The sequence below is a fragment of the Caloenas nicobarica genome, chromosome Z (genome assembly GCF_036013445.1).
Source record: "Caloenas nicobarica isolate bCalNic1 chromosome Z, bCalNic1.hap1, whole genome shotgun sequence".
NCBI lineage: Eukaryota > Metazoa > Chordata > Aves > Columbiformes > Columbidae > Caloenas > Caloenas nicobarica.
The window spans coordinates 17,384,701-17,411,611 of record NC_088284.1 but is presented as its reverse complement, the minus strand read 5'-3'; the positions used below and the strand labels follow the sequence as shown (position 1 = coordinate 17,411,611).

The 26,911-nt window shown below is 40.0% G+C and overlaps 1 protein-coding gene across 2 annotated transcripts in view; it reads left to right on the top strand.

Moving 5' to 3' along the window:
* PIK3R1 (phosphoinositide-3-kinase regulatory subunit 1) overlaps nucleotides 1-26,911 on the top strand; it is a 62,383-nt gene that overhangs the window by 13,353 nt on the left and 22,119 nt on the right. Inside the window, exons 1-4 of one of the 2 annotated variants that reach the window (XM_065655537.1) lie at nucleotides 17,250-17,529; nucleotides 21,804-21,896; nucleotides 23,575-23,649; nucleotides 26,556-26,687. In XM_065655537.1, coding sequence (XP_065511609.1) covers nucleotides 17,385-17,529; nucleotides 21,804-21,896; nucleotides 23,575-23,649; nucleotides 26,556-26,687 — 445 coding nt within the window. In that variant the 5' untranslated portion in view covers nucleotides 17,250-17,384. Of the gene's footprint in view, nucleotides 1-17,249; nucleotides 17,530-21,803; nucleotides 21,897-23,574; nucleotides 23,650-26,555; nucleotides 26,688-26,911 lie in introns of those variants that run through there. The other variant, XM_065655536.1, reaches the window with a different exon arrangement.

Below are 26,911 nucleotides of genomic sequence, written 5' to 3'. Positions count from 1 at the left end.
CTCCTGCACATGGCAGACCTGCTGCAGGAAGAGCAGTTACTTCTGGTCAACTCAGCTTCCAAAAGCTCTTCAGCAGCTATTTTATTTTTCAGTAAATAGGCAAAGTGTAAACAAGGCTGTTTTTTCTTTTTTTCCTCTGTGGTTTCTTTGCCTTTTTTTAAATTGAGTTTCTGTATGTTGGAAAACTAGACAAAGGTAACTCTGCTTTCCTTTAGTTTTGATGCTTCCCTCTAATTAACTTGCACACTTAAAAATGTAAAGATACTGGCTGAAAGCCAAACTATTCTCTTAAGCACATCCGAGTGGTGTAATTCAAGGGGTGTCTTCCTTGCTCTTTGTCCCCTGTGGGATCGGCTTTGTTGGATGCAGCATGACTGAGCACTCCTGTGGCGTAGCCTCCTGCTCACCAGCTGGGGTGGAAGGAAGGAAGGGAGAGTCGTGCAACCTGAGATCTGTAGCCTGAGGAGGGAATGCTCTTTGCAGGGGGCATGGCTGCACTGGTTTTATATGTCTTGTTTAGACATACAGCAGTGGCATTTATTTGTTGGGGCTGGTAGAGAAAACTCAGTGCTGTCACCAGTTTCTTCCTAGATCTGCCCATCCCACTTGCACAAGATTGGTAGGTGGCAGATAAACATGGAGGATTATTCTTGGCAGAGAAACTTCTCAATGGTATCAGACGCTGCAGACCCATGTTTCAAAGCATGTTACGGCGTCTCCAGCAGCCTGTCTCAAAAGGAAGGCTTTTGGTTTGTGAGGTTGCCTTTTAATTTCCAAGAGTTCTTCCTAAGCTTTTGTTGGTTGGAGGTAGACCAAAGCACTTAAATTAGGGAATTAATGAAAGAAACCACTAATTATGCACAGTGGTAGATAAGGCTGCGCAGCTGTGTCTGGTTTTGTTATCTGTCTATCCAGGAACATTCCAGAAATAAGAAGAGGAAAGATTTGCAGTCTTTTTCGTGTTTACACGTGGTGTTCAGCCCTGTGACCACACTTCCCAGTCCTCTGTTGCTAATTTGCGATTTTTTACGTGCTGCACTTGGATGGAGATGAGAGAACGCCTGTTGTGTTTATGAACTTAGCTTAGTCTCCTCACCAAGACACAGCTGCTTGGCACAGGTGAGGACCAAAAGAGGCCACAGCACAGCCCTCCATCATTTCCCTCTTCCCTTTGAGTTGACTGGTGCACGCTTGAATGGCATCTGCTGCTATGGTCTGCAAAGGGCTGTGAGGCTCTGGGGAACTGTGGCGTGAAGTGAGGTGTGATCCACTCCCATGGTCTTCCCACCTCTGCTGATGTGTGGGTCTTCTGTGAGGGGTTGGTGCCCTTTGAGAACTCCTCTGGAACAGGACCATCTTGGCTGACCAGGCTTTGTGCCTCTTACTGTAGTAGTCTTTCATTCTTTGTTTGATATTTATTGCAGTGTTTGCAAAGTAGCCATTCCCTTGAGAAAAATATCAGAAAATCCCATCCTTTGACGTTTTGAAGCAAGTTATTTTGGGTACTTTGGAGTTTAATCTGTACAGATGTTTGAGTATAATTTAGAATATGTTCTTTCAAGTCCAAATCTACTCCATCGTTCTGAAGCCAGAGTAGCATAGCTGGTCATTAGCCTACATAAGCAATCTTCTAATGAAGAGAGAAATTTAGGGAGGCCTTTTGTTCCAGTGCAAGCCATTTCTTAGAATAAAGGGATTTTTTAGTGGTCCTCAGAATACAACTTGGTCAATAGAGGAATGCATATTGAAAAACAGCAAGTAGCAAAAACTTTGTCTCAAATATCTGGAAATAAACGACCTCTGTTCATTCAGTGAGGGGTCCTCAAGGGCACAGAGGGATGAATGTTTGAATTCTCTTTGCTCTGATGTATTTATAATTTATTACCGCTGGTTTAAAGATTAGCATGCATTTCCCACTGCTTTCATGTTTTTGTAACTTCCTCTTGGGTCAAACTTACTGCTGACAATTCCAAAACCGTTCTGATTGTGTAAGCTGGAGCTCCCTACGTGAAATGATTTTCACAAACCAGTTGTTAGTGAGGACGCTTTTGGGGGCTTATATTAAATCACTGGTTTAACAATGTGTACTACATAGTGACTAGCATGAAGTCTTGCTTCTTTTGAGCTGCCTTCTGGCTTTTGGGAGAATTCTGACTGTCTGCTAGAGGAGCATTTGCTGGTCATCTGTTGTGTGTAACACATCATTGCTTCAGATTAATCTTATAGTGATAGTTAAAAGTCTCTTATATCTTTTATATTAGAACTTGCACTGAAAAGGATAGTGGGCTGTGGGTGTCTTCCTCAGTGATTTAAGATACAGGACTCTGAATTGCATGTACAGTTTAGCAAAAAAGGGGAAGACAGTTACCGACTGTTATATGTTTTTCTCCAGATGTTTCCTCTAAGACAAATATCTAGGGTTTTATTATGACACAGAGGGAACACACCAGTAAGATGAGAATGGTTGGTTTTTTTTTTTTCCTTTTCATTGTCTATTTGATCTAAATAGCCAGTCAATCAAATACTGTGGTAAATTGTCTGGTAGTTTAGATGGAACATGCCCATGCTTGTTAATGTCAGCTGCTCTCTTATAAACAGAGTATTAAAATGCTTTATTCAAAAACCCTTTGGATGCAAACTAAGGTAAAAATAAAATTATTTTTAAGTACTGATGTTCTTAAAAATATTATGTATGGTTGGGCTTTTCTTTTGCTTATTTAAAAGACTTGTTCATACAAGAAGCGGCAGGCTCCTACTCTTCCTTAAATTGGTGGCAAAACCCATTTTGACTTCAGAAGGAACAGGATCAGACCTATAGTCAAGGTTTAGCAGCACTGGGACAAATCGAACGGTTCTTACTCTCACTTCTCTCAGGGAAAATTTCTATTGCCTTTAGGGCTTGGAGCACAAATGCTAGCTCAGTTCTGAAGAGATTCCAGTATACCGGATTGCATATAATACAAATGTGCATGAAGTACTACGTGATGAACACTGACATAAAGAACAGTGTCTGACTGTTCTTTCATCGATTTTGAAGACATGGAAGGGAAATGCTGATATGATCATCTCTTCTGAGGTCCTGGGTTAATGCAGGGCATGGCATTTCATTCAGTCATTCCTAAATCAAGTTTGTAACTTCTAGGTAGATTTAAAGCATGTCCAAACTGCTCCCTTTAGTATACACTTAGTGTAGATGACTTAACTTTTTAGCCTTTTGTATGTCCATTACATAGTTAGAACTGCAAGTATAGTAGTAGAAATGTCTTCATTTGGAGGACACACACACATTTAATTGTATTTGATGATGACAGTATAGAGATTATTTTCACCAAGTTATTTTCTTCCATCGTATTCAGTCTTTTTCACTAATGCATATGAAATATTTGCTCCATGCTACTAGATACTTTGGCAAAGCTCTTTCTCTTTTTGTTCTTAGCGCTGCCTGTTGGGGTAACCAGTGTGACTATAATGAGGATTTCTTAAAACTGAGGGAATTATCTGATGACAGTTTTAACTGTATCTTCTGTTATTGTAACAAATTGTTACATTTAGAATACAGAGTTTTATTACCTTGATGCATGTACATATATATAGTGAATTATACACTATAGTAGAACATTGCCAAGATTGCAAAACTATGTATCTAAAACTTGTGCTTGTACAGGTAATTGCACTTTCTTGTAGTATATGCCATCTGATATGTTTTTAATTACATAGTTGCCTAACTCCTTTTCCCACTTAACCTTGCTTTGTTCATTGTCGAGGTCTTCACTGAATGAGAATTTCTTCAGTCTGGTGGTTTAGTTTGTGATCATAAGCCACCTTTTCTTCAGAGCCTTCAGGCTCCTCTCTGGAAACGGGTTTATTCATTCCCAATTCTGCTCTTTCCAGTGATATGGATGATAGCAGCTTCATAGAGCTTCATATGAACAAATATTGAGTCACCTTCAGGACACTGTTGTGAGCAAAGGTGGTATCATGATTCCTGTGAGGAATGAGGTAGATCAAAAAGACAATTATAAAAATCACTGTTTGAAGATAGTTTAAACTTCATCTCTTTGCAATAGGGATGTCACGTGGAAAAAAACACTTCAAAAAGCTGAATTTGGGGACAGAACTTTTTACTTGAAGAACTCTTCACTCTAACAGTTAACTAAAGCCAGGAACCAGAACTGCATTAGGTTTGACAGCTTACGCCTTTATGTGTTACAAGGAGCGTGTACCATCTGCTCACTCCATGGCTGGCTTCAATTACTGGGTACTGGGTGCCCAAGATGATTCCTTGCAGAACAAATCTTCCAGGCATACCTCTGCCTGCATCATCCACCTTCACCAGCTGGAATCCAAATGTGAGCATCAAAAGCAGAAGAATTATTAGAATGTGAGTGCACAGATTCAACAGATTTGGTGACATAATTTAGTGTTGTCTCATTTCCTGATACTGAGTTCTCAGTACTTCATTGTACATGTAAAGCATGTCTGGCAATAGAAATATGCATTTCAGGGACATGCAGATTTTAAATACCTTTTGCTTTACATTTTAATGGTGCGTCTGTAGTACTTTTGGTTTTTTCCCTGTATCATAGATGTGATTCACAATGGAGGAATTTTTGCAAATGATGACATTATACAGTAAATTAGTCCTTGAAACATGATTTTAGTTTTCTAATACCAATCAGTAACTTGCTTACTTGAAAGATGCTTTTGCTACCATGTATATTCTGCCATGTTGTAAACTGCAACCTTACTTAATCAAGAGGTGTGTCAGTGCCAGTTCATCCCAGTGTGACAGACAACTTTTTTCTGGTTTACTCTGTTGCTAGCATCATACATTAGCTTTCTCTTTTGGCAAATACTAGTCTAGAAACTGGAAATCAAGGTGGCTTCAATGTGGTTGATAGATGAGTAATAGAGGAGGTATGAAAAATACTCTTGACACATGGAGTGGTTATTCATTGACTTTCCAGACACACTGGAAATATGGAAAGAGTATTCTGCCATGCAAGAATCTGTGCTGTCTCGCACCAGACTTCTACACCAAGTTGGAGAAACTGAAGAATGTGTTTATTCCATACGAACTTGTCTGCACAGCCTTTGCGTTTTTAGGTTTTTCGTATTTTGTGTCTTCTAGATACTGATATGGAAATTGCAGGGTCATTGGTCTGTATGTACACACAAGACACAGGACTCTGAAGAGCCATGGCATTTGATCTTTGAAAACCAAGAGTGTATGAATGCATGCTCCTATGAAAACCCCAAATTGCAAAAATCGTTTGTAGTATGCTAGAGATGCATTTGACAGATCGCATGCAAGTACATACATGTGTGTTTCATTATTTGATTGCCTTAGGAGACTGGTGTTTAAGTTGGCAGATATACTTACTTGGCTGGCAGGATTACAAAATACCAGAAAGAGAAAGAGACCAAATGCTGAGAGAGAAAGAGGCTGAACATGTAATGTGCAGAAAGCATGGGGAAGCTATAAAGCCAGCAGGAAAAAGTAGACTTAAATGTGGTTCCAATTTGTTCTGTTGAGCTTAAGTTGATAGCTGTGTACAAGTAAAAGCACTGCAATATGAGTTTAACGTTTTGGAAAGTATAAAGTTTTCTGTCAGGTTAAGTACGATTTGGTCACCTGTTCACAGCCCGTCAGATATCTTTAATTCATGCTTATTTTCCTGACTGAAATTAAGAAAAAAAAAAAAGGCAGCTTGTTTTGAAGCTTTACATAGTACTGTCAGACCACAGCATAAGTAGACTCTGAAACTTGTATTTTAGTCTTTATTAGCTTGACACAAGACTACAGTATGGACTCCCAGTATTTGTTAAATTTCTGTATGTAATTAGGTGGTACGTAATTTGTAGCTGTTTTGAGGTGGGGAAAACAAAAAAAAAAAAAAAAAGAAACCCGAACACAGTCTTTATACATAGTAAGTTAGAACTAAACTATCCTGCAAAGTTTTGCAAGCAGCAGCCAAACAAGTTGAGTATGCGTGTCTAAAGAAGTCTACATCCGTGGCCTCACACTTTCTCACTCGAGGTGGGTCCCTTCGCAACCTCAGGCAGCACACGTTAGAATATCCACTTGGTCATTTGCATTATTTATTCCTAACTGAATGCCATTAAAATAACCTGCTGCCTTGCTCTGTCTCCTAATACTTCTCAGTTTGAGAGCAAGGTTTGAAATGTGGGAAGCTGACTGGTGGAAAGCTTGACTGTTGTAGTGAAACACAAAAAAAAGAGAAGCAGGAGGGCTGGTTCCCCTGAGAGATCAAGAAATATGCTATTAAAAAAAAATTTAAAAAGAAAAAGGAAAAAAAAAACCACAAGAACAAATAAACACAGACAGAAAGCATTTCCCTTAAAACAAGACCTAGATTTAGATGACTGCTCATACTAATCTCTCTAAAACAGGCTATTAGTGGCATATTGACTGCGAAACGCTAGAACACTTTGGAGGTGGCAGGCTCCAGTTCAGCAATTCTGAGTCGTGCAAGAATCATGTACCTGGTGGTAGCATCAAAGAACTTACGTGAGTTACACCAGCTGTCTGCTGCATCTACCATTACTGAGAAGCTTTACCTTGCAAAAGCCTCAGTAAAGTTCTCTGAAAATGCCATGGCCGATCTAATTAGGATACAAGTGTTCCAGCTTCATGCACAAGTTTGGAAGGGTAAAATTAGAAGGAGAGCTAGGTAGAGAAAGATGGTTGTCCTGCTGTAGCAGGCAGTTCGTGTGAACTACACTTAAAAACTGGGAGTCATGAGCCTGTTAGGAAAATCAGGTCACTTTAAAATTAATGCATTCCTCTTCCTTCTGTTCTCAACAGGGAACTGGTTTTCTGGAAGGATTCTCCATATGGGAGTCAAGTGAGACATCCTTTCCCTTCTTGGCATGGCCCTTGTATAAATAAATATATAAATTATTTTAAAAAGGTAAAATGAAACGAGAAAGAGGTGTTCTCTTCTGGTAGGGTCGAATAAAGGTAACTCTGGTTCTTTCTTTCTTTCTTTCTTTCTTCTTTTTTTTTTTTTTTTCACCCCAGTAGGATAGCAGGAAAACAACCAGGATATACCTGGCCTTTTGACAGAAAAGCTGCCAACTCCCAGTCCTTGCTGGCCGGTGTTGAAGAAGCCAGAAGCCTTTCAGCCTCACAAATGTCCACCCATGTCTTAGTGAGTCATAGCTGGAAGACCTTTTCACACGTTAGATCACATCTTGTGCAAGTCAGGGATGTATTTTTACTCCTTTATTCCATCCTATAGACAACATCCTGAAACAACTGAATGATTGTAGCTTTAAGTTCTGTTTTTACTTATGTGGAAATAGAGATAGGTGTGTAGATAGATAAGACTGTTATATTTTCAGAAGTGCCACTTTCATGGCAGAAGCAGGATGGTGGAAAAACTGTTTGGGGTTTTTTGTGTGTGTGACCTGTAGAAGCTCTGTATGCTTGCAGCACTTAAATATTCAACAGATTAGTATTTCTTGGTGCGCTCATTTGTACACTCAGTACTCCCATAAGTTCAGAGGCAGTCAGCTTGAGCGTTGATACTGCTCCCCGTGAATCTTCTCCAGGGAAGCTGGAGAACTTCCACAGCACGTTCACCTGTGCTGGAATAGGCCAGTGTATGGCAGCTGTCTGGAGGCAGAGGTAAAGAAGGGAAGCAGCAGGTCAGAGGGCTTCTTGCTCACCTCTTGGGTCTTTGTGGAGGACATACGAAAAGCTTCTGCCTCCTCAGCTTCTTCCCTGGAAGAGCAGCTTTCATTTGATCCACCCAAGTCAAAAATCACAGAGAACACGTCAGTTCTTAACCAGATGCATTTGGTTTTTTTCAGTTTGCACAGCCTCTCTACAGTTTAGGGTTTCCAAGACCACTTACAAAATAGTTTTGCAGTTATTTCAGCCTCTTCTGCTTGGCCTCACTCTTTCACAACACACTGCCCCTTTTCAAGAGTGACACATTTTTCTTTGTTTTAGACCCCAAGATAGTCTTTGACACTGTAGGGCTGCATGGAGGTTGCAAAAGGATTTTTCTGTGTTGAAGTGCTTGGAATTATGCTTCGGTTTTCTTAAGGAGAGGCTTAGCTTTTAGTCTCTTTGCAAATGAATACTCTCACTGCAGACCGAAATCCTATTCCATACCTCCTAACCCTGACTTCAGTTAATCTTTGGCTTGCAGATGGTAATGTAAAAACATAGCCAGTTTTTCATGCTAGCTTTTCATTAGCACCATCTTTGTTGTTATTTTCAATTCTTTTTTTACACTTCTTTTAAACAGATTTTGCACCATATCAATTTCTGCAACACAGTATGCTAGACAGTACACAAATGAAGGTCTTTGTCCAGTTGCAGCTAGCCAGCCAGTTGAGACCCTGACTGCTTTGTAAAGGTCCATGAAATTCATTCACCACTTTAACTGTGGAGGTCTAAATTAAAATTACTTTAGCAGTGGAGTGAGAACAAACAGTGGCTTATAGAAAAGAGGTATTTAAGTTGATGCGTTGAGAACATGTACTTTATATTCCATTCCATCCTTTTGGTATAGTATCCTGATAGTGTGAAATGAATTGGAATGAGAAATCAACACTGACATTGCTATGCAGAGAAAACTCGACAGGTGTATGATATGGGTCAAAAAATCTTATTACATACAGGCTCAGAGTTTTCTTCTTGTCCTGAAATTAAAGATGATGGTGGGATTAACTCTGTATATACAGTTCAGGAACTTACTTATGTTGTTTTTGTATCTTTGTCAGATTAGCCCATGGTTTATTGGCTGTGAAGATTAACCTAGTTTTACTTTCCTATAAGATTGCCTTTCAGCATTGCTGTATTTCTGTTGCTACAGCTAGGGCCCTAAGCTTTTTCTTTTTTTTTTTTTTTCAAGAGGAAGAGAAAGGCTTGATTTGAAATACATTAGTTGCCAGAATATAACAGTTGTCCTGATGCTGGATTGCTGTTTGCATTTTTTTTTTCTGGGTGATTACTATACACTCATTATTTTTAACTTTCTGTGTACTTATAAACGTTTCTCATAATCCCCAAAAGATGAAGGAGCTGTTTGGGCTTTTATCTGTCAGCAGTTTCTGCCAATACTTTTATGTAAATCTTCCAGATCTAAACAACCTGACTTCTCAAGCACAGTAATACATACTATCTTTTTCTTGCAGTAGTGAAGGGCTTATTTTTTCCCTCTAGATTGCCTGCCTCTGGATAGTTTGAGGGGGATTTGTTGGCGTTTTTCCCCCATTAGTTTCTCCACAGCAAAAAGGTAGCAAAACGAAGTATTCTTTCAGAGCAAAACTATGTACTGTCCTGAATTTTATGTATTATGATTGTTGAATAAAAAGAGAAGAGAATGTTTTAAAATATGCTTCTCAAGTAAAGTCTAGTTGGAGGCCTGTATCTGGTGGAGTCCCTCCAGGGTCGGTACTGCAACCAGTACTATTCAATATATTCCTCAACGACTTGGATGAGGGAATAGAGTGCACTGTCAGCAAGTTTGCTGATGACACCAAGCTGGGAGGAGTGGCTGACATGCCAGAAGGCTGTGCTGCCATCCAGAGACCTGGACAGGCTGGAGAGTTGGGCGGGGAAAAATTTAATGAAATAGAACAAGGCCAAGTGTAGAGTCTTGCATCTGGTTAGGAACAACCCCAGATTCCAGTATAAGTTGGGGAATGACCTATTAGAGAGCAGTGTAGGGGAAAGGGACCTGGGGGTCCTGGTGGACAGCAGGATGACCATGAGCCAGCACTGTGCCCTTGTGGCCGGGAAGGCCAGTGGCATCCTGGGGTGTATTAGAAGGGGGGTGGTTAGTAGGTCGAGAGAGGTTCTCCTCCCCCTCTACTCTGTGTCCAGTTCTGGGCCCCTCAGTTCAAGAAGGACAGGGAACTGCTGGAGAGAGTGTAGCACAGAGCCACAAAGATGATGAAGGGAGTGGAGCATCTCTCGTGTGAGGAAAGGCTGAGGGAGCTGGGTCTCTTTAGCTTGGGGAAGAGGAGACTGAGGGGTGACCTCATTCATGTTTATAAATATGTAAAGGGTGAGTGTCACGAGGATGGAGCCAGGCTCTTCTCGGTGACAACCAATGATAGGACAAGGGGCAAACTGGAACACAAGAGGCTCCACTTAAATATGAGAAGAAACTTCTTCCCAGTGAGGGTGACAGACACTGGAACAGGCTGCCCAGGGAGGTTGTGGAGTCTCCTTCTCTGCAGACATTCAAACCCACCTGTACACATTCCTGTGTAACCTCACCTAGGTGTTCCTGCTCCGGCAGGGGGATTGGACTGGATGATCCTCCGAGGTCCCTTCCAATCCCTAACATTCTGTAATTCTGTGATTATCACAAACTACTCATGGCCTTGCGTAAGAAACAAGTTATGGTTGGTACCAAAAAAAAAAAAAGCAACAGGAGTAAAGAACAGGATCCTTCTTTGCAGGTGGCACAGGTCATTCTGGAGAGAGCATCCCCAGTATCTCACAGTGAACATCATTCCGGCAGTCCTGTCTCAGTTACAAGGAGCAGATGCTTCTGGAGCACCATTACTAACCATCACCACGGTTATGTGGAAAGGGAATTGAGGTTGGTTAGTGCCAAATTATTCAGAAGAAAATACATGTCACTGCTGTTTAGGTAAAACAGTTCTAGCACATGAACTGGCTCAACCTGTGAAATGTTGCCTGATGGAGATCATTGAAATCATCTCACCATGGCGCTCTGCTGGCTGGCTAGAAACAAAATTTTCAAGTGCCTCTTGAGATGGACCTCAGCATTCCTCCTCTTAAAAGACAGGCATCTGTCTCTCATTTGCTGAAGGTTTCTGGGTACAACAGAGTATGTATTTCCTTCCTCACTTGCTAGGAAGAACTCAAGACCAAGTTGTCGAGGCAACATCTCAGCTGCGTTGAGATGAGATAATAGAAAATTCAGGTTGGTAGAGGAAGGTAAACAGGAGAATATGAGCCTACTGGACAACCACATGTCCTTGTACAATCTGGACAATGTTGCAGGTAATAAGTACCTCAACTCTTCAACTGGGTTCTATTCCTTCAGAGCACTAGGCTTTGCGTGCTAAAAATGGGCAGAATAATTTTGTGGGGAAAATGCTGTGTCATCATGTGGAAAGAGAGGAAAGGAAGAACTGAAATTGCACATGCAGCCTGGGTTCTTTCTTGTTTTAAGTTTTGAGTGCTTGACCTTGTGGTCTTGGTGCTCTTTTAATGTAGATTTGTTTATATGTCTGTGTAGCATAGCAGGCATCAGGCAGGGGGAGCTTTGCTGCTGATTCCTGGTAGAGCGATTGCAGAAAATTACTGTATAAATGCATTAACTTACATATAGCCTCTTTAAAATAAATTACGCTTTTACTAGGGTTTCACTGTTCCTTTAAAAAGAAAAAGGTCTAGAGTGCAAAAGTTAGAGTATAATGGTTTTACTGTCCTTGGGAAAGATGAGGTAGAGTTTGTGGAAAGGCAGCAGACATCAGTTCTAAGAAATTGCTTAGTTAATCATAAGACCATCAAGGGAGGTTTTGTTTGTAGAGAAATACCATAAGTTTTCTGATTCTGATATGGGCTTCTAGGTAATACTACTGCAATCTGGATGTTTAATGACAACAATAACCTGAAAGTTGTGCTGGGAACCTGCTAAGTAGGTCACAAGATGCAGTTGCCAGTGGAACATGCTGTTTGTCCCTACATCTGCACCATCCACAGTACATCTGTTTTCCTTCCTGGTATCATGTATGGTTTTATGTCAAACCAATGCCAGAAGGTAGAACCATAAGTTTTCCATTGCCAGTTAGTGTGTCTGAGGAGAACTGGGCAGAATTGCTCAAATTCTTGCAGAGCTCAGCTCTTTTCTAGCCCTGGAGCAGCAATGCTGAAGAAGGACAAGGGAATATAACAAGCCTCACTTGATGAAAAAGTCAGTGTTTTGCATTTTGCTTCTTGGTTGACCCTGTCCTGTCCCTCCCTGACTGTCATCTCTTGTCATCATCTCCCTGCTCCTTGGGAATACAGTAACTTGGTACCCACACCACATTTTACCTCGCATCTGCTAATGTCTCTCTGACTGAAAACTGCTAGCAGGGAACCTACAGACATAAACAAGACACAAAAAATATATTCTGGCTTATTAAAATATTTTCTTTCTCTGTCCTCAGAAGCAAGCTCTGAGGGCCGTGCTGGCTCGTTCTGTTTAGAGACATTAACCTGCTCTTCCCATTTACTGATGCTCATTGGGACTGTGAGAACACCAGTACCTGCTGCGTTCCTGCACGTCACACAGGTCTTGAGAGGATCCCTGAGACTGAGGGGTAGGAGGGAATTACATGTCAGCCTGCCACCCCTGAGAGAAGCGTGGGAAGCCTCTAGGCATGCCCCGTGTTCCACACCGCAGGAAAGCAGCGAGATACAGCTCTCCTGAAGACCAGCAGGAACAAAGCCCTGGTTCAGCTCCAGCGGTGTCTGTCCTGGGTCCCCTCTGTACTTCTCAGCTTACTGATTGGCCTCCTCTACTTAGAAGCAGAAAGGCATGTTTTACTGTGTTCTTGCTTATTTCTTATTTTACTGTTTCTGCTTATCTCACAGCACTTTGGAAGAACAGTTGAATAAGCAGGTGTTTTTTCCGTCTCATCCTGGGTCTTTTGGACAGGTTTCTTTTGTGAAACAGTTTAACTATTATGTATGGTATTATAATGCAGTGTACTGCATGCCAGAATATTGCGCTTGAATTTTTTTCTTTTTCAGAAGCCTTGCAATTTTTACTCAGAACAGGGCTTCTCATTTCTCTGATTATGTTAATACTAATTGTAAATAGTTACAGCCATTTCAAATCCTGGATTCAGTTCGTTTGAAAGGGTGTATTGCAAAAGCTCAACCATAGAGGGAAGCAGAATACTGTCTTTACAACAGCCTTAACTACAGGCTGCTTTTTAAAAATCATCTGTGCTTCAGTTGAAGCCAACGAAGAACATCTGTTGTCTTATTTATAGCTCCCGTTTCTAAGAAGTATATTCTGTAGCAGATGAGAAAAGTGCCTGACAGCTCATAATTCATAATGTTACGGAGGTTTAATCTGATAGAATATTATGTACAGAATTCCTTCCCAGTACAGACAGTATCACTTCCCTTTCAACAGATGACAGAAATAGGGCTTTATGAAACATTAAATTAATAAGTGTGAAACATGATTAGCAGCCACTATTGAAAGTATTAAACTATTATAAAGGAATATAGTACTCTACGCTACATTGCTTGGTGGTTTTATTTTTCCACTTATTTAAGCAGCTAAACTTTCCTCAAGCCAGGCACTGTCTTCTTTTACTTTCTCTCCACACTTCCATTTTGTTTAGTTTTAGAAGAATTCTTTGTTGATTAAGGCAGCAGCTCTGTGACAAGCATTCAGTTTTGTGCTGGAGAAGGGTAAAGAGACCCCAGATTGCATTTGAGAGACCTGGTACATTATAAAGTATGACTTTCTGTATGAAATCAAAGCTTTCTTCTGTCTAGTTCTGCCATCTATTGTTTATAGATTTTCTTGCATTACTCTGCCAGGACTTGTTTCCCTTCTGTTCCCATAGTTGCCCCTTACGCTCTTTAGCCCCGAGAGTGCAGCTGATGCAACCTTATAAATGGAGATGAAGAGAGGAATTACTTCTCCTGGCCTCTTAAACTTCCTACGTAACCACCATGCACATGGTATTTTATCAGTCAGTTCATTGCTTGCATATATTGCTGTTAACCCTTAAAATATCTAGGCAAACTATTTAATTTGTCTCAGTTACAGTATTGGTTTATACAAGCGACTCTTTATTTTTTTGCTGTATTAAGTGTAGCCAGGATAAAACTAAGTAATGTTCAGTTTTTATTCTGACTCCCCTAGATTCAGTAGGTTGGACTAAAAATGGCCTAATCATAATATATGTATATTTGTCCTCCTGCAAAAATGACTGCCTGGCTTTGTTCTGTCAAGTGCCACATATAACAAGTTGTATACATTTTTCTACAAAAGTCAGTTTGAAATGCCCTTTTCAAGCTTATAGACAATGCTGTCAGTACCTACCTCACACAGAGGATTCTGGAAATGCTGGCTATTTGTTTTGGATGGTAGACTGGGACTGGCTGGAGTTCAGAAAGTCATGCTGGTGAGAACTCCTGCAGTTGTCATCCTTTGGAATAAGCCCCTTGGGAAAGTTCTTGTCACTCTGTATTACTGATGTAGGATGACAGCAGAAATAGGGATGCTTTAAAAAGCGATTTGAAGTCCAGAAGCATATTAACAGAGGGCCTTTTATCCATGAGAGTCAAAGGTTGTCATTGAGATGCCCTAGGAAGGGTATTCTGCTTTATTTGGGTGTTTCTTCACTGAAGATGAAGAAAAAAGAGGAGTGACAGCTGTTTTGAAAAACCATTTTTTCAGTACAGTTCTGTATTTCCTTCTGTGGCTAAAATCTTCAGCGTCCTATTAACAGACAACATCTGAATGAAATTGTCATTTCATCCTCTAGTTCATACCCAACACCTACTGAATAATTGAAGAAGTAGACTGTGCTGGCCACATAGTATTGAAGGATTTTGGAATTGGCAGTATTTCCATCCAGCTTCCCAGTTGTACTCCTGTCATGTAAGGTCACCAGCAGGCATCATTTCCCTGTTCCTTTCCATAGCTCTGGGGTCACTCACATCGCAATACATGACTCACGGACACTTTTCTGACTCCATAAATATGGGCTTCTTGTGAGCCTGAAGGCTGATAGTGTTGGTGGGCCAGACCATTCTGTTTTCTAGTGCTGGGATAGTCTTCACCTCTCTTAATTTCTCCTGGATCTAGTCTCCTTTGGCTGTCAAGGCTTCTGTGGTATAGCTGAGTCTGCAGTCTGCCTGTTTGACGACATCTGATAAAAATAAAAGACAAGTTATAGTGTACTTATTAAGCCACTAGTAATGATGTGTCAAGTTCACTGAAGCTTAAATCACTTTCATATTTTTCCATGAATAGTGTTTTCTTTTAGAATCATTCTAATTAAACCGGTACTCAAGAAGATGGTTAAGCCCTGAACAGCTTCTTCTTCCTGCTCTTTTCAGTGATGCTTTCAGACTCTAGGAGAATTTACCTATAGCCAAACTAAATCACCTCAGGTCAGTGAGGTCTAAGGAGAGGTATATCTCTTCCAGCAGTTGCAGCTGAATTTACTATCGCAGTCCTCGATTTATCTTAGACACACAGCGACATCAACTTCTTTGTCTTCGCTCTCACCTTCTTGTCTTTCTTTCATCCTTGCCCAGTGAAAACCTTTAGCTAATAGCAGTTGAGCAGTTCTGAACATTGTTTGCCTGTTCTTTTGGTAAATGCCATTAGGATCTCTGAAATTACAAACGCCAAGGCAAAGTTACAATCCTGAAATCTCCGAGTGAATTTCTCTCTGGTATTTATTTGGAATATCCAACTTGTCTTTTTCTGTCTTGGTCTGGTACTGAATGCAAAACACAGAGCTCTATGGAAACTTTCTCCGCAGGGTCTGGGGTGTTTTTAATCTTTCATACTGTTCTGCTGAAAGTTTCTGCAGGAGCTTGCTGCTTCTTAAGGCTATAAAAGAACATATAATGGACCCCGAAATGGCCTCTCACTAAAAGTTAGGAGTTTTGTGTCAGTAATAGTTGTTTCCATCTCTGATGGATTGTGAGGCTCGTGTGGCCTTTGGTCCCCAGCTGATGGATGCGGGTGCTGAGGGCGCCGTGGCACTGGGGCTCTGCGTCTGGAGCAGCTGCCACCACAGGGCCCTGAGGAGCATCGGGCTCTGCTGTCACCCCTGCAGGGGCACCTCCTGGTGCCTTCCAGTGCCATGGGATCTGGACTCGTGTCTCCGTGGGCCTGTCGTTCAGTGTGTCCCGAAGCACTGCTGTCTCTGGTCTCGGGGTCGCCAGCGGTCGGCACACAGGAGTGCACGGGGCTGCCTCGGTGCGGACCCCTGCCCTAAAGGCTGTGCGGGAATGCCAAACTGCCCCCGTTTCCAATGTGCCTCCACTTGGATTTCACATCGTATACTGACGAGTGATTCCATTCAGCTATGTGGATCCTTATTGAAATCAGATTCGATTTCAAGGAAGAAGGGTGATAATAGGGGAACATTTTTTAATCCCATGCCTGGTCGAGCATGTAACTACTGAAATAACAGCGTTTCAATCAAGAAAGCGAGCTCCCATGTTTCCCAGAATTTTCAATAGCAAGCATGGGTGCTGAACATTGTGGAAAACCCTCAACTGTCCACAACTTGTCATGCATTATGTCACTGATGATGCCACTCACACGAGTATTTTAGGTGCTTGATCAGCCATTGTTTCTTCAGTTTGCTAGCTAATTTTGTTGGAGGCATTACCACAACTTGCTTGACAAGGACCCTTACTTTTGCATTTATTCTTCTGTGTTAATTAATATGCTTATGTTTATTATAGTTAATTTCAGTGCTGGTCAAACTATTCACATTTGGACATATTGTATGACTTTCAAACAAGGATATGTGTAAATCTATGAATTCAGTGTGTTAGTGGATATAATTGTATGCATGAAGAGTATATCTGCATGCACGTGGGCCAGTTATGATCATCTTAAGACCTGAGATCTCAAATACCAGACTTTTATGTAGAGCTGTTATCTTCAAATGTAGTATGTACGCGCAAACTTAAATGCCATTTCCGAAAAAAGAACATGCATGGAGTAATCTTGACTCAAAGCTAAATTCAAGTAATGTTTACTCTATAGCTCCTGTAAGATATTTAGAAATTAAGCTGCTTTCCATGGCTTGTATTGTTACACTTTAAGTTATTATATTCTTTATATATATATTCATTTTCATTCTTCTTCTAGCAGTAATGAAAGATTTGGCTCAGAAACTTCTGGAGCTAAATTCCAGCTTTAAATTTCCACTTGTCGTTGCCAGGTACTAACTCTGAAGTATCTCTTTTTACTAAGAACCCTTCCAAAAGGTGCAGCTGTGTGCTGGTTTCATCTTGCACTTCGTAGCGGTGTTGCCAACCCTTGAATGTAAGGTATGCTCTCATCTCCCACACGTTGCCATTGCTTTAGAGCTGTTCATGCCTGTCTGTATCAAGGAGGGGGAAGAGTTCACAGATTGGAGCGTACCCTGGCTTGTGGTTCATCTCATTGGTTCTCACTGTGGCAAGGTAAAAATAGAGCTAGTGGAAAATCCAGCTTTTATCATCTGTCATCAGAGGCGTCCTTACTATCTGGAGACCCACTACCAGACTTGTGACTAGAAAGAAGACACAAAAACTGTATGACAGCGTTTTCCAAACTGAATATTTTGGAGACCGTGGAATTTCAAAAAAATTACAGGAATTTTGGGGGGGAAAAATGATTGCTTTAAGTGAGAAGCTGATGCTGGGTTGTAGCAAAGGAATCTACAAAGTTGCTCAGATTCTTAAGAGTGGATCTGGTTCTCCAAACCTTTGTGCTGTGCTACAGCACACTTCAAAGCAAAAGATACTTTTGAAATCAGGTACTAAATGCAGATTGCGTGTGGGCTTTTGTTTTCTTCTCTTTCACTAAAACTGACCTATATGAAAAGTTTTCCTTTTCCTCTGTAGATCTTAATATACATGCTGAGTTTTCTTCTGGACCATGTAATCTAGAATCAGGACTTCTTTAAGGTATCTTGTATTCTGGCTCTGGGAGTCAAATTGTTTTTTTCTAAAAGTAGCTGTAGTTTAATTTGGTTTAACCTCAGCCATTTCTTCTCAACATTTTGAAACTGGAGGGCACTATTCCCAAATTTGGGTGTCTTCTCTGTAAATGTTATAAACTGCCTTCAGTTCTATAAGTACTGTGAAGTCTTTTTTTTTTTTTTCTGACAAATCTGTGTTTCATGGGGCCTTTTGCCTTTAAATGAACATAATTTTCTATTTTGTGCAAAGGTTGGGAAGTTGAAAGTCCAAGTCAGTATGATGCTATGAGTTAATTATATTGGAGATGGCGCAATGAGTAGGAAATCCTGGAACAGGTGGGAGGTTAAGTGATTTTAATTTGTTAATGCCATCTCCAACATGCTGATGAAGTGAGTGCTTTTTTCAGTGTTGCTGAGCACTATAACTTTGTGACTTGGATGTATTCTTGTGTCATTGCTGAGTCGAAGGTAACTGTAGGTTTTGTACCTGCTATTGTGCATGTGTATGTGTTTGTCTTTTTGCTGTAGAGCTTCTAGTCACAAGTGTGTACATAGTATTAGAAAAGACATGAATATCCTGAGTTTTCAGTCAAATACACAATTATTTTACAGTTTATGTTTTTATGGAATTGGCTTCATTATTTTGAAGGCTGTCTTCATATCTAAAAAATCAGTAGTGTCTCTGGTAGATAGAAATTTTCAGTTTTGGAGAACAGGAATGGGATATAGGTGGGAAGAGACATCAGAAATCCTCTGAACTCCTAAAATTGTAATATTTTTCCAATTGCATATTTTAAGGTAGCAGAGAAGTGTTGAAAATCTCTTTCCTTTTAACCAATGTGACATTTGCTTTACATACTTATGTTCTGTAGAACTGTTATAGATTTTGCATAAATGCAAAGATAAATGCATAGCTTCCAGAAGTGTTTCACTTTCACTAAGAATATTATTGATCCAAGAATACTGTACAACAAAGAGATTCAGTAACAGATTATGATACAAACAGAGTTTATAAGCTAAGATCCTGCTTAAAGTGTAGATGCAAAGCATGGAGCGTCAGGTAGGTTGCAGGAAGGGTCTGGGTAAGGTCTTCATCCATTCCATTTCTTATGTTCCATGGAGACAAACCGTTTTCTATAGTGTCTTTCTTCACCCTGCAAGGGCTTCTTCCTGTGAACTGAAGTCTTCCCCCTGACATTGTGTTCTCCTTTTTGCTTTGCTTGGACTCTATCCCTCATGTAGGAAATCTAAATCTAGTGGGAAATTGAATTTTTTTTCTAAATACACCTTGCTTATAGGTATTTGGAGTGTTTCTCTTGCCATGATTTCAAGGCACAGTTTGGTTAATGCGAAAAAGCGTAGTTGTCTGCTGCTCAGTAGCCTGGATGGACCATCCCTGATCTGCCAAGCTGTCACCTGAAATGTTTCAAGTGTCTTGTCAGGTTTGACTTCTGTCCTGTGTCTCTGTTTCTACTTCTTCATCTCCTTCCGTTCCTCAGATTTAGTTTAGGCTGTTGACGGTTGCTGCATGCTGCCTCCAGCTGGAATTGTGAGATGAGCATCTTTTTTCAGAGGTGATGCAATTTCATTGCTGTTATGCAATAGGGAGAAAGGTACTTAATGTAACTACCTCCCTACCTAAGGCAGCAGAAAGTTATGTTCATAAGTAAAAATATGTAAACTCGGTTCTTAAAACCTGTTCTTTCTCTGCTACCATGTACGGGATCCATTTTATGCCCTTAGCATTCTGTGAGTATATTGGTATCTCATAATTTGAGTATTTTCATAGCATACCCTTTGATGTGATTCTGATGTGATCTTTCATTTATTCTTTCAATAGATTTGCCCTCAAAAAAAGATAGATTCATAGTTTGGGGTTGAAAGGAACTATTTGATCTGAGTATTAAAATCAAATGGTCTGTATTTCAGAATGCCTCAGCAGAGCCTGCATGGAGTGCAGCATCTTCCATTTGAGCCCAACTTGTGTTTGATAAAGCAGATATGATGTTAAGCTAAAAGAGTTGTTCCAGATGGAATCCGAAAGTGATTTGAAGATGTAAAGAGGTGAAAAGTCCTTCCCTGAGTAGCTTGTTATGCATTAGTAACTATACTTGGAGAGCTGCTCGTTAGCTACACTTTTATACCATGTGCTTTCTTTTAATTTTGCTTTTAATCACAGTGTTATAATAAGTCACCCATCTGACAAAACTTTGAGTTTATGTGTCTACTTACTTGCATTTTTCAGCTAACTATGGTGCCACCAAGGAAGCAAGTAGTGTGGTTTTTAACAGAAGCTACTCTCTGAAGAGCTATGCAGACAATCCTTAGTTAACAGTGCTGACTATTATTGCTTTATTATATGAGTCTAGAATCACGTTTTCCTTTATTTTGCCCAGGACTGATAATGTAACTAGCGTGTAGTCATCCTTTCAGAGTGTGGTTCAGGCTTTAGAACTCTTTTGATACTCAAGAATTGTTCTGATTTTCCACGAGTCGTTAAAAAGTAACATCAGCAGGCCAGAGATCTGCTTAGGCAACTCTTTTGGGACTCCTGGATGCTCATTTTCTGGGCCTCTTAAGTTAAACTGTTATGACTAACAGATGTTTTTCTAATGTTCTTCTCAGTTAAGAATGGACTGGAAAGTATTCCATCATTATCATACCATCATTCTGCTTATTTTTGCAAGGGACTTGTCTGAGTGTCGCAGTATGCTCCACTTCCATTACTAGTTTGTAAATTATTATTCTTTATTGATTTTTATTTTCTTTTCAGTTTTCTGCGCTTCCAGACTTCTTCTGTACCTTCCTTGCTGTCTTACCACTTTTAAATGGTTAGCATTTAAAAAAAAAATTCTAATTGTTGCTTCCAAAATAGGGTGAATTCTCAGCTAAAATTGTCTGCTTCCTCATTCTTAGTTGTGGTATATTTAATTTTTTTGCTATCTCAAAGTTTTTCTTTAAAAACTCTCTATTCATATTTTGCTATTGGATTTGGCCTTTTTTTTTTTTTTTGGTCTTTTTCTCCTTCTACTTATTTATCCTCATAGTTTTGTTCTGTTTCAGTCTTCTAGAAATACTGGGTGTGCATGTATGTATACTTGTGCACGTATGTATACATGTGCATGCAGGCACATATGTGTATGTGTGTTTAAGAATTGCTGTGTAGTTGTCCATGGTGAGTTTAATCACACAGAGATCACCATTGCTTAGGCAACTGGCAGCTTTTACTTCAGTGATTAAGGTTTGTTTATCAATCATAATCCATTAAACTATGCCATATGTTTCTGGCAGTAGTTTAATAGTATCTTTATGTACATGTTCTTGCTTTCCAAGAGTTAAACAGGACTGCTCTAAAACTTTTGAATTATTCTTTTGGCAAAAGCTAGTGTGTTTACAGATAGATCATCCCTCATATTACAGAGCCAGAACATTCCTTTACACAGTGTGTTTCCTTTGTGAAGAAACTGGATTGTGTGAAAACTGACTTTGTAGAAAATCCGTATACAGGTTGGTTTGAAGCTGCAAAATGTCTTTCTGATTATACCACTATTTATTCTTAACCATTCATTGTAAGAAAGAAAATTCTTGTGTCAAGAAAACAATACTGTTAATAGTATTATGCTTAAAAATGGAAAGCAAACATAAGTTATTGAATGAGTGTGAAATACTTATTTCTACTGCTATTTTGGGCCTTTGTAAGTCTGTTTTATCCAGGGGATCAGCAGCTCCCAAGTGGTGATATGTTTAGCTCCCTCGTCTGGTACGCACTGGATGTAAATGTTTCAGACCAAAAGGTTTTTTCTTCCTTGCACTGTATTTCTGCCTCTCCATAGACTGCAAACTTCTGTTGTGTTTTCCTTTCTTAGGAATATGGAGAGTGATTCTAGGATTGACTAATGTCCCTAAAACAAAGTGCTATAAAAATGCAACTGTCATCATTTTTATTCAGCTTTCTGATTACTTGTGGAGTGTTCTCATTTAGACCTGACAAGTGGGATGTTTATTCCATACTTAAAAATTAACTGGTTGCATTGTGTGTCTTGACTGTGATAAACAGAAATTGCATTCAACTGTAGCTTGGCTTATTTTTTTTTCTTTTTATTTTACAGCTTTTTCACTTCCAGAGCTTACGGAGCAGTTCGCACCTCCTGATGTTGCTCCACCGATTCTTATCAAGATAGTGGAGACCATTGAAAAGAAAGGTAGGATGAAGAATGATCTACCACTTTTTGTTAGTTATGTGAACCAAGACTGCAGAATCAGATCCAAAGCTGTCATCTCCCCTTTCTAGAGCTGCTAATGCATCACATTACTCAACAGATATGAAATAATCTCATTTAAGGTTTGTTGCATTGGTTTCTGCTCTGTAGAGGCTACTTGGACTGTAGGAGCAAAACCAAAGCTTACCTCAAATGACATTTAATAACTACTATAAGTATTATAGAAAAGTAAGGGAGATGGGTTTGGTATTGCTTTGTTTTTTCTAACCGATAAGCACCTTAAGGTGGTTATAGAAATGCCATCTAAACATTTCATTGGATATACAGCCAAACAAGCAGGAAAAAAAATTAAAAAGTTACAAGAACTATTTTAATGCCTCAGGACCCAGTTCTTTATTGCTGTTCTATGCTGAGCAAGTCAGTGTTGTTTTTATGTTTTTTTGCTGTCCGGCTTTCCTTTGTTGATGTCTCTCCATCCTGCGGAGGCTTTCCCCTTTCTTCTACTACATCTTGCCTCTTTTGCCCTATTTGTCTCCTCCTGGCTCTTGCCCTGATGTCACCTTCACAGTCCTCATGCAGTAAGGAGCAGCTCAGTGGGTTCTCCTCGTTCAGTGGCCTTGCAGCCGGGCAGTGAGAGGAAGAGAGGTATTCTGATCAGACTCAGGCTCCTGTCCTTGGGGACAAGGGTTCTCACGTGCTGCTCTGACACTTTCAGAGAGCATAAGCCTTTCCTAAATGAGTGGGAACTTGCCAGTATCAATGAGAAGGGCCAGTATTTAGCAACAGTTTGCGTACTGCCTCCAGAAAATGCCACTGATACTATTAAATCATCAGTGCTCTGCATCTCTGGGTATGGTCTCTTTCCTTAGTCTTCTCTATTTCCTCTGAAGTAGCTAAGTTATAACCAGTACCTTTCACGTGAAAGCACTGTATTGGTGCCTCTTACTCAGGTGATTATCAGACATATTATGTGACTTACACAGGCATTTTCTCTCACACCAGTGATGTGACACTCACCCTGCTTACACTGTGAGGTTATGGGCTCTATGGAGAGTCAAACATGATCTAAGGGTTACCTATCCCATGGAAGGGGCTCTCTTTTTCTGTTAACTGCATAAAGTGCCAAAGGTTAGGTACACTTGTAACTTAGAAGTCTCAGTTAAATATTTAAAGCTAATTAGGATGTGTGCTGGAACTTCTGTCACGTCCCTGTCCCATTCCTGTGGGGTTGCCTAACTTAGATTGCTCACTTCTTATCCGCCTGAAAGACCTGGTGTTTCCAGCTGGCATGTAGAGCGTAAAAGAAAATCTGGCTCCTATGTTGCTCCTGCAAGCTGTTTTCTTCCCTGGCGTGCATTAATCAGTTTCTGAGTCCTGGCCTTCTACAGCCAGCCTGTGTGGAGTCATATAGAATACGTGGGCCTGCTGGCCCCTCTGGTCTTCCTTGGCCAGCTTGGTCTGCAGACCCAGCAGTTTGCCTGTACAAAGAGCAGTCTCACAGCCTTAAATACAATGACATTCCATAGTGTGGTAAGTGGATGGTGGTGGGAGAATGTTGCTAATTTATACCGTAAGTACTTATTTGAAGAAAACAGAAGTATGTTGTGTCATGGCAACAGTAACTGAAATATTAATGTATCCCATCGATTTTGTTTTGAAGGTCTGGACTGCTCAGCTTTGTATGGCACACAAGGCTCAAGCAGCTCAGCAGAACTAAGACAAATTCTTGAAGGTGGTAAGTACAGTTCCCTTGCTTAAAGCACAAGGCAGATTTTGTGGTCAGACTGCTCATTTTTCTTTCCTCCCTGACTGAGCTTATATATATTTGCTAGCTGTGAATAGTATAATATTAAAAAGACAAATATAAGTAAAAAAGGTTTCTAACTTTTACACTTAATATGAAAGGCTTTTTTCACTTTCACAAGTTTTCTTTTTTTCATGGCTCCACTGCCTGTTTTTTGCCAAGAATAATTCTTTTAATCATTTCTTGGTCACTTGCTTGTTAAAAGACTGACAATCTAGCTGTAGAGAGAAAAACAAGGTGTTCTGTTCAGAAACAGGATAAAGAGACACTATTCCTGTAAGGCTGCACGGTATTATTTTGTAAACAAATGGCTATTTGTTTACATACAGTTCTGTGTGTGCATTTTTTTGGTCCAGTAGGACAAAAGGCAATAGCTGCACGTTCACTGCTTGCTACAGAGATGATGCTGGAAGGGAAAGAGAACCGAATTAATGTTGCTCTAGCAGGCTGGGTTCTCAGGTTTTGGACAGTAAAATGCAACTACACCACTAACACCACGTACCCGTTCACATTTCCTGAAATATATTTCCGTCTCTTTTAGGTACTCTAATTTCTACTTCAGGACAGAATATACTGTCATGGCAACACTCAGTTGCAGTATGATTGATCAGGAGCTGTTGTAGGAAGAGTGCTTGGCCACAGCTTCACAAGCTGAGGTGCAATATAGAGTGTGAACTCTCACTTGCATAAAAGAGCACGAAAATACAAGGGCTAGAAAATGAAACTGGTTACATGCCATGTTGCCAAAGGGACAAAGGAGGCAAACTCAAACTGTGAATTATCTCTCTTCATTTTTAGTAACTGCAAATATTAACAAAATGAACAAGAAATGATACTGTGAGTTGTCTATTCCTTCAAATCAAAAGGGCATCCTGTCTTTTGATTATGGTGGCAGCGAAGAAGTATATGAGTGCAGCAAACAGGAAGAGGAGATATGCATGTGGTGCTAGCAGCCTAAGCTGTAATTTTAGTATTGTAATGATATTTTTCAGTCTAGATAAATCCAGATTTTGTATGGCACCAATGTGAATGTATCTCTTAATTTATCTGAATCCCTTTTTAAGTCTCTAAACCGAGGCGTACTTTTATGAAAGGTTCATCTATCTCCTCAGATCAAGAAATTGTGGTTTACTGGTATCCTTATTTAAAATGTAATTAGGTTTGAGAAAAGAAAACAGGACTTCACCCTTTAGTGTATCTTTCTGAGTTTTCTTTGTGATAGGATCAGAATCTTCCAGGACAGAGCCAGTGTAGTGGGTGTCCAGATACATGGATAGAGACAGATCTCATCTGCTCCACCTACTCTCTTTGAATTAGCAGAGTGCTAATTCAGAAAGCAAAGTCGGCTTTGGTCTCAAAGTTGTGAAGTGCATTAGTGTGCTGTTCTGCTTATGGTTAAAATGCTCTCATTAATTGCCTAACTGCCTGTTAGCTTCAACACAGTGCTATCTAGCTCCAAAATCAAAGATGAGTTGCATCTGGCCAGCTCAGCAGATGGAAGAGTTCAGGTCTGTTTATGACATGACACCCAAAATGTGTCAGAGTACCACAAGTTTATTGTTACTCATGTATTCATTACAATAATTTGGGATATACTTCAGAGAATGGCTCAACACTGAAAGAACCAGGATTTGACTTGGCTTATGAAATAAAAAACATGCTGTGAGCAGCAAAACTAATGAAAACTATTTCTTACAAATTTGTGGTTGGATTCTTTCACACATAACTGCTTTTGGAGAATTCATATCCACACTGCAAGTTTTTTATCTTCTGAGCCGTTCACAGTGTCTTTTTCCCCAGGTAAACTCTGTGGTGTCTAGTAAGACTTGAGCTCATACCGCAAGCTTTCCTTTGGGGAAAAGAGCAGGGAGGTGGAGAAGCAGTAAGTTTCTCACTACCCCCTCAACTGCCTTTTTTCACAGTAGGTGTAGACATACCACAAATCTGATTCCTCTACCTCCTGCATGAATTTAGTTGAAACTGGCCTACTAGGTTTAGGAGTTATTTTACAGGGGACTTGGCTAGCCTAGAAAGTTGGTCAGCATTAATACCTCTAAATTCTTGTACCAAATATGCACCTTTGTAAACATTTAGGACTTTACTGAGCCAGAGTTTCATGTTTTAAGATGAATCCTAATCTTGCTTGCACTAAGTAGGCTTTTCTGTATTTTTCTCTTTTTATTTTTGCTGCTGATATTCCTTGCTTCTAGGGTAACAAGTCGTCTTTGATGTGACATTCCCAAACGCTAGACCAAGTCATAACTATCCTGGAAGGATGTCAGGTTTTACAAGATAAATTCTAACAGCTGTAGAAAACACCAAGCACCTGGTTCTGCACGTGTATATTTGTTTCAATTTACTCACTTAAATATTTACAGGCTTGGAGCCCAAAGTTGTTAATCAAACTTCCAGTCATAATAGAAGTAGCTACAAGTAGAGAACCTTCATTTTCCTGAACCCTTGATTAGTACTTATTTCTCACACAAAATATTTACAGGTAAAAGAGAGACCTGTTACTGTTCTGTAACGTTGCCAACATGCAGCACCTCACTACCGTTATTCTGAGTTCAGCCCTGCACTGTATATCACAGAAGGCCACACACACCTGTGGAAGCCATTTAGTTCATCAGGTGCCAAAGGCCTGGGCATGGTGTTGAGCACTATGTGGTCTTCATCTCAGAGATATTTGTTGGTGTCTTACAGTCTTTCTTATGAGTTGTTCCCTTTAAACCAGATGTCAGTTAGCAGTTTTGGATTGATATGAAGCTGTTAAATCATAAGCCTTTATATTTTTCCAGTTTCTGATGCCTATTGAGTATGTTGCTCTTTCCCTTTAGATGCCTCTTCATTGGATTTAGAGACATTTGATGTACACACTTTATCAGATGCTCTCAAGAGGTATCTCCTGGACCTGCCAAATCCCATCATTCCAGCAGCTGTTTACAGTGACATGATTTCTGTAGCTCAAGGTATGATTATCACATTATTTCAAATGTCAAGCAAAAAAGTTTTTATTAGCATTCTGAATATCCAGTGATCCAGCTGTCACCCACAGAACAAGGAAGATTCTGCACAACTTGGCAGCATCTCAGAAAACAAACATACCCTTACCACTTTCGATGACAGCTGTTTCAATTCAGATCTAGACATGCATTATTTACTTATCTATTTACGTAAACATAATGGAAAATAC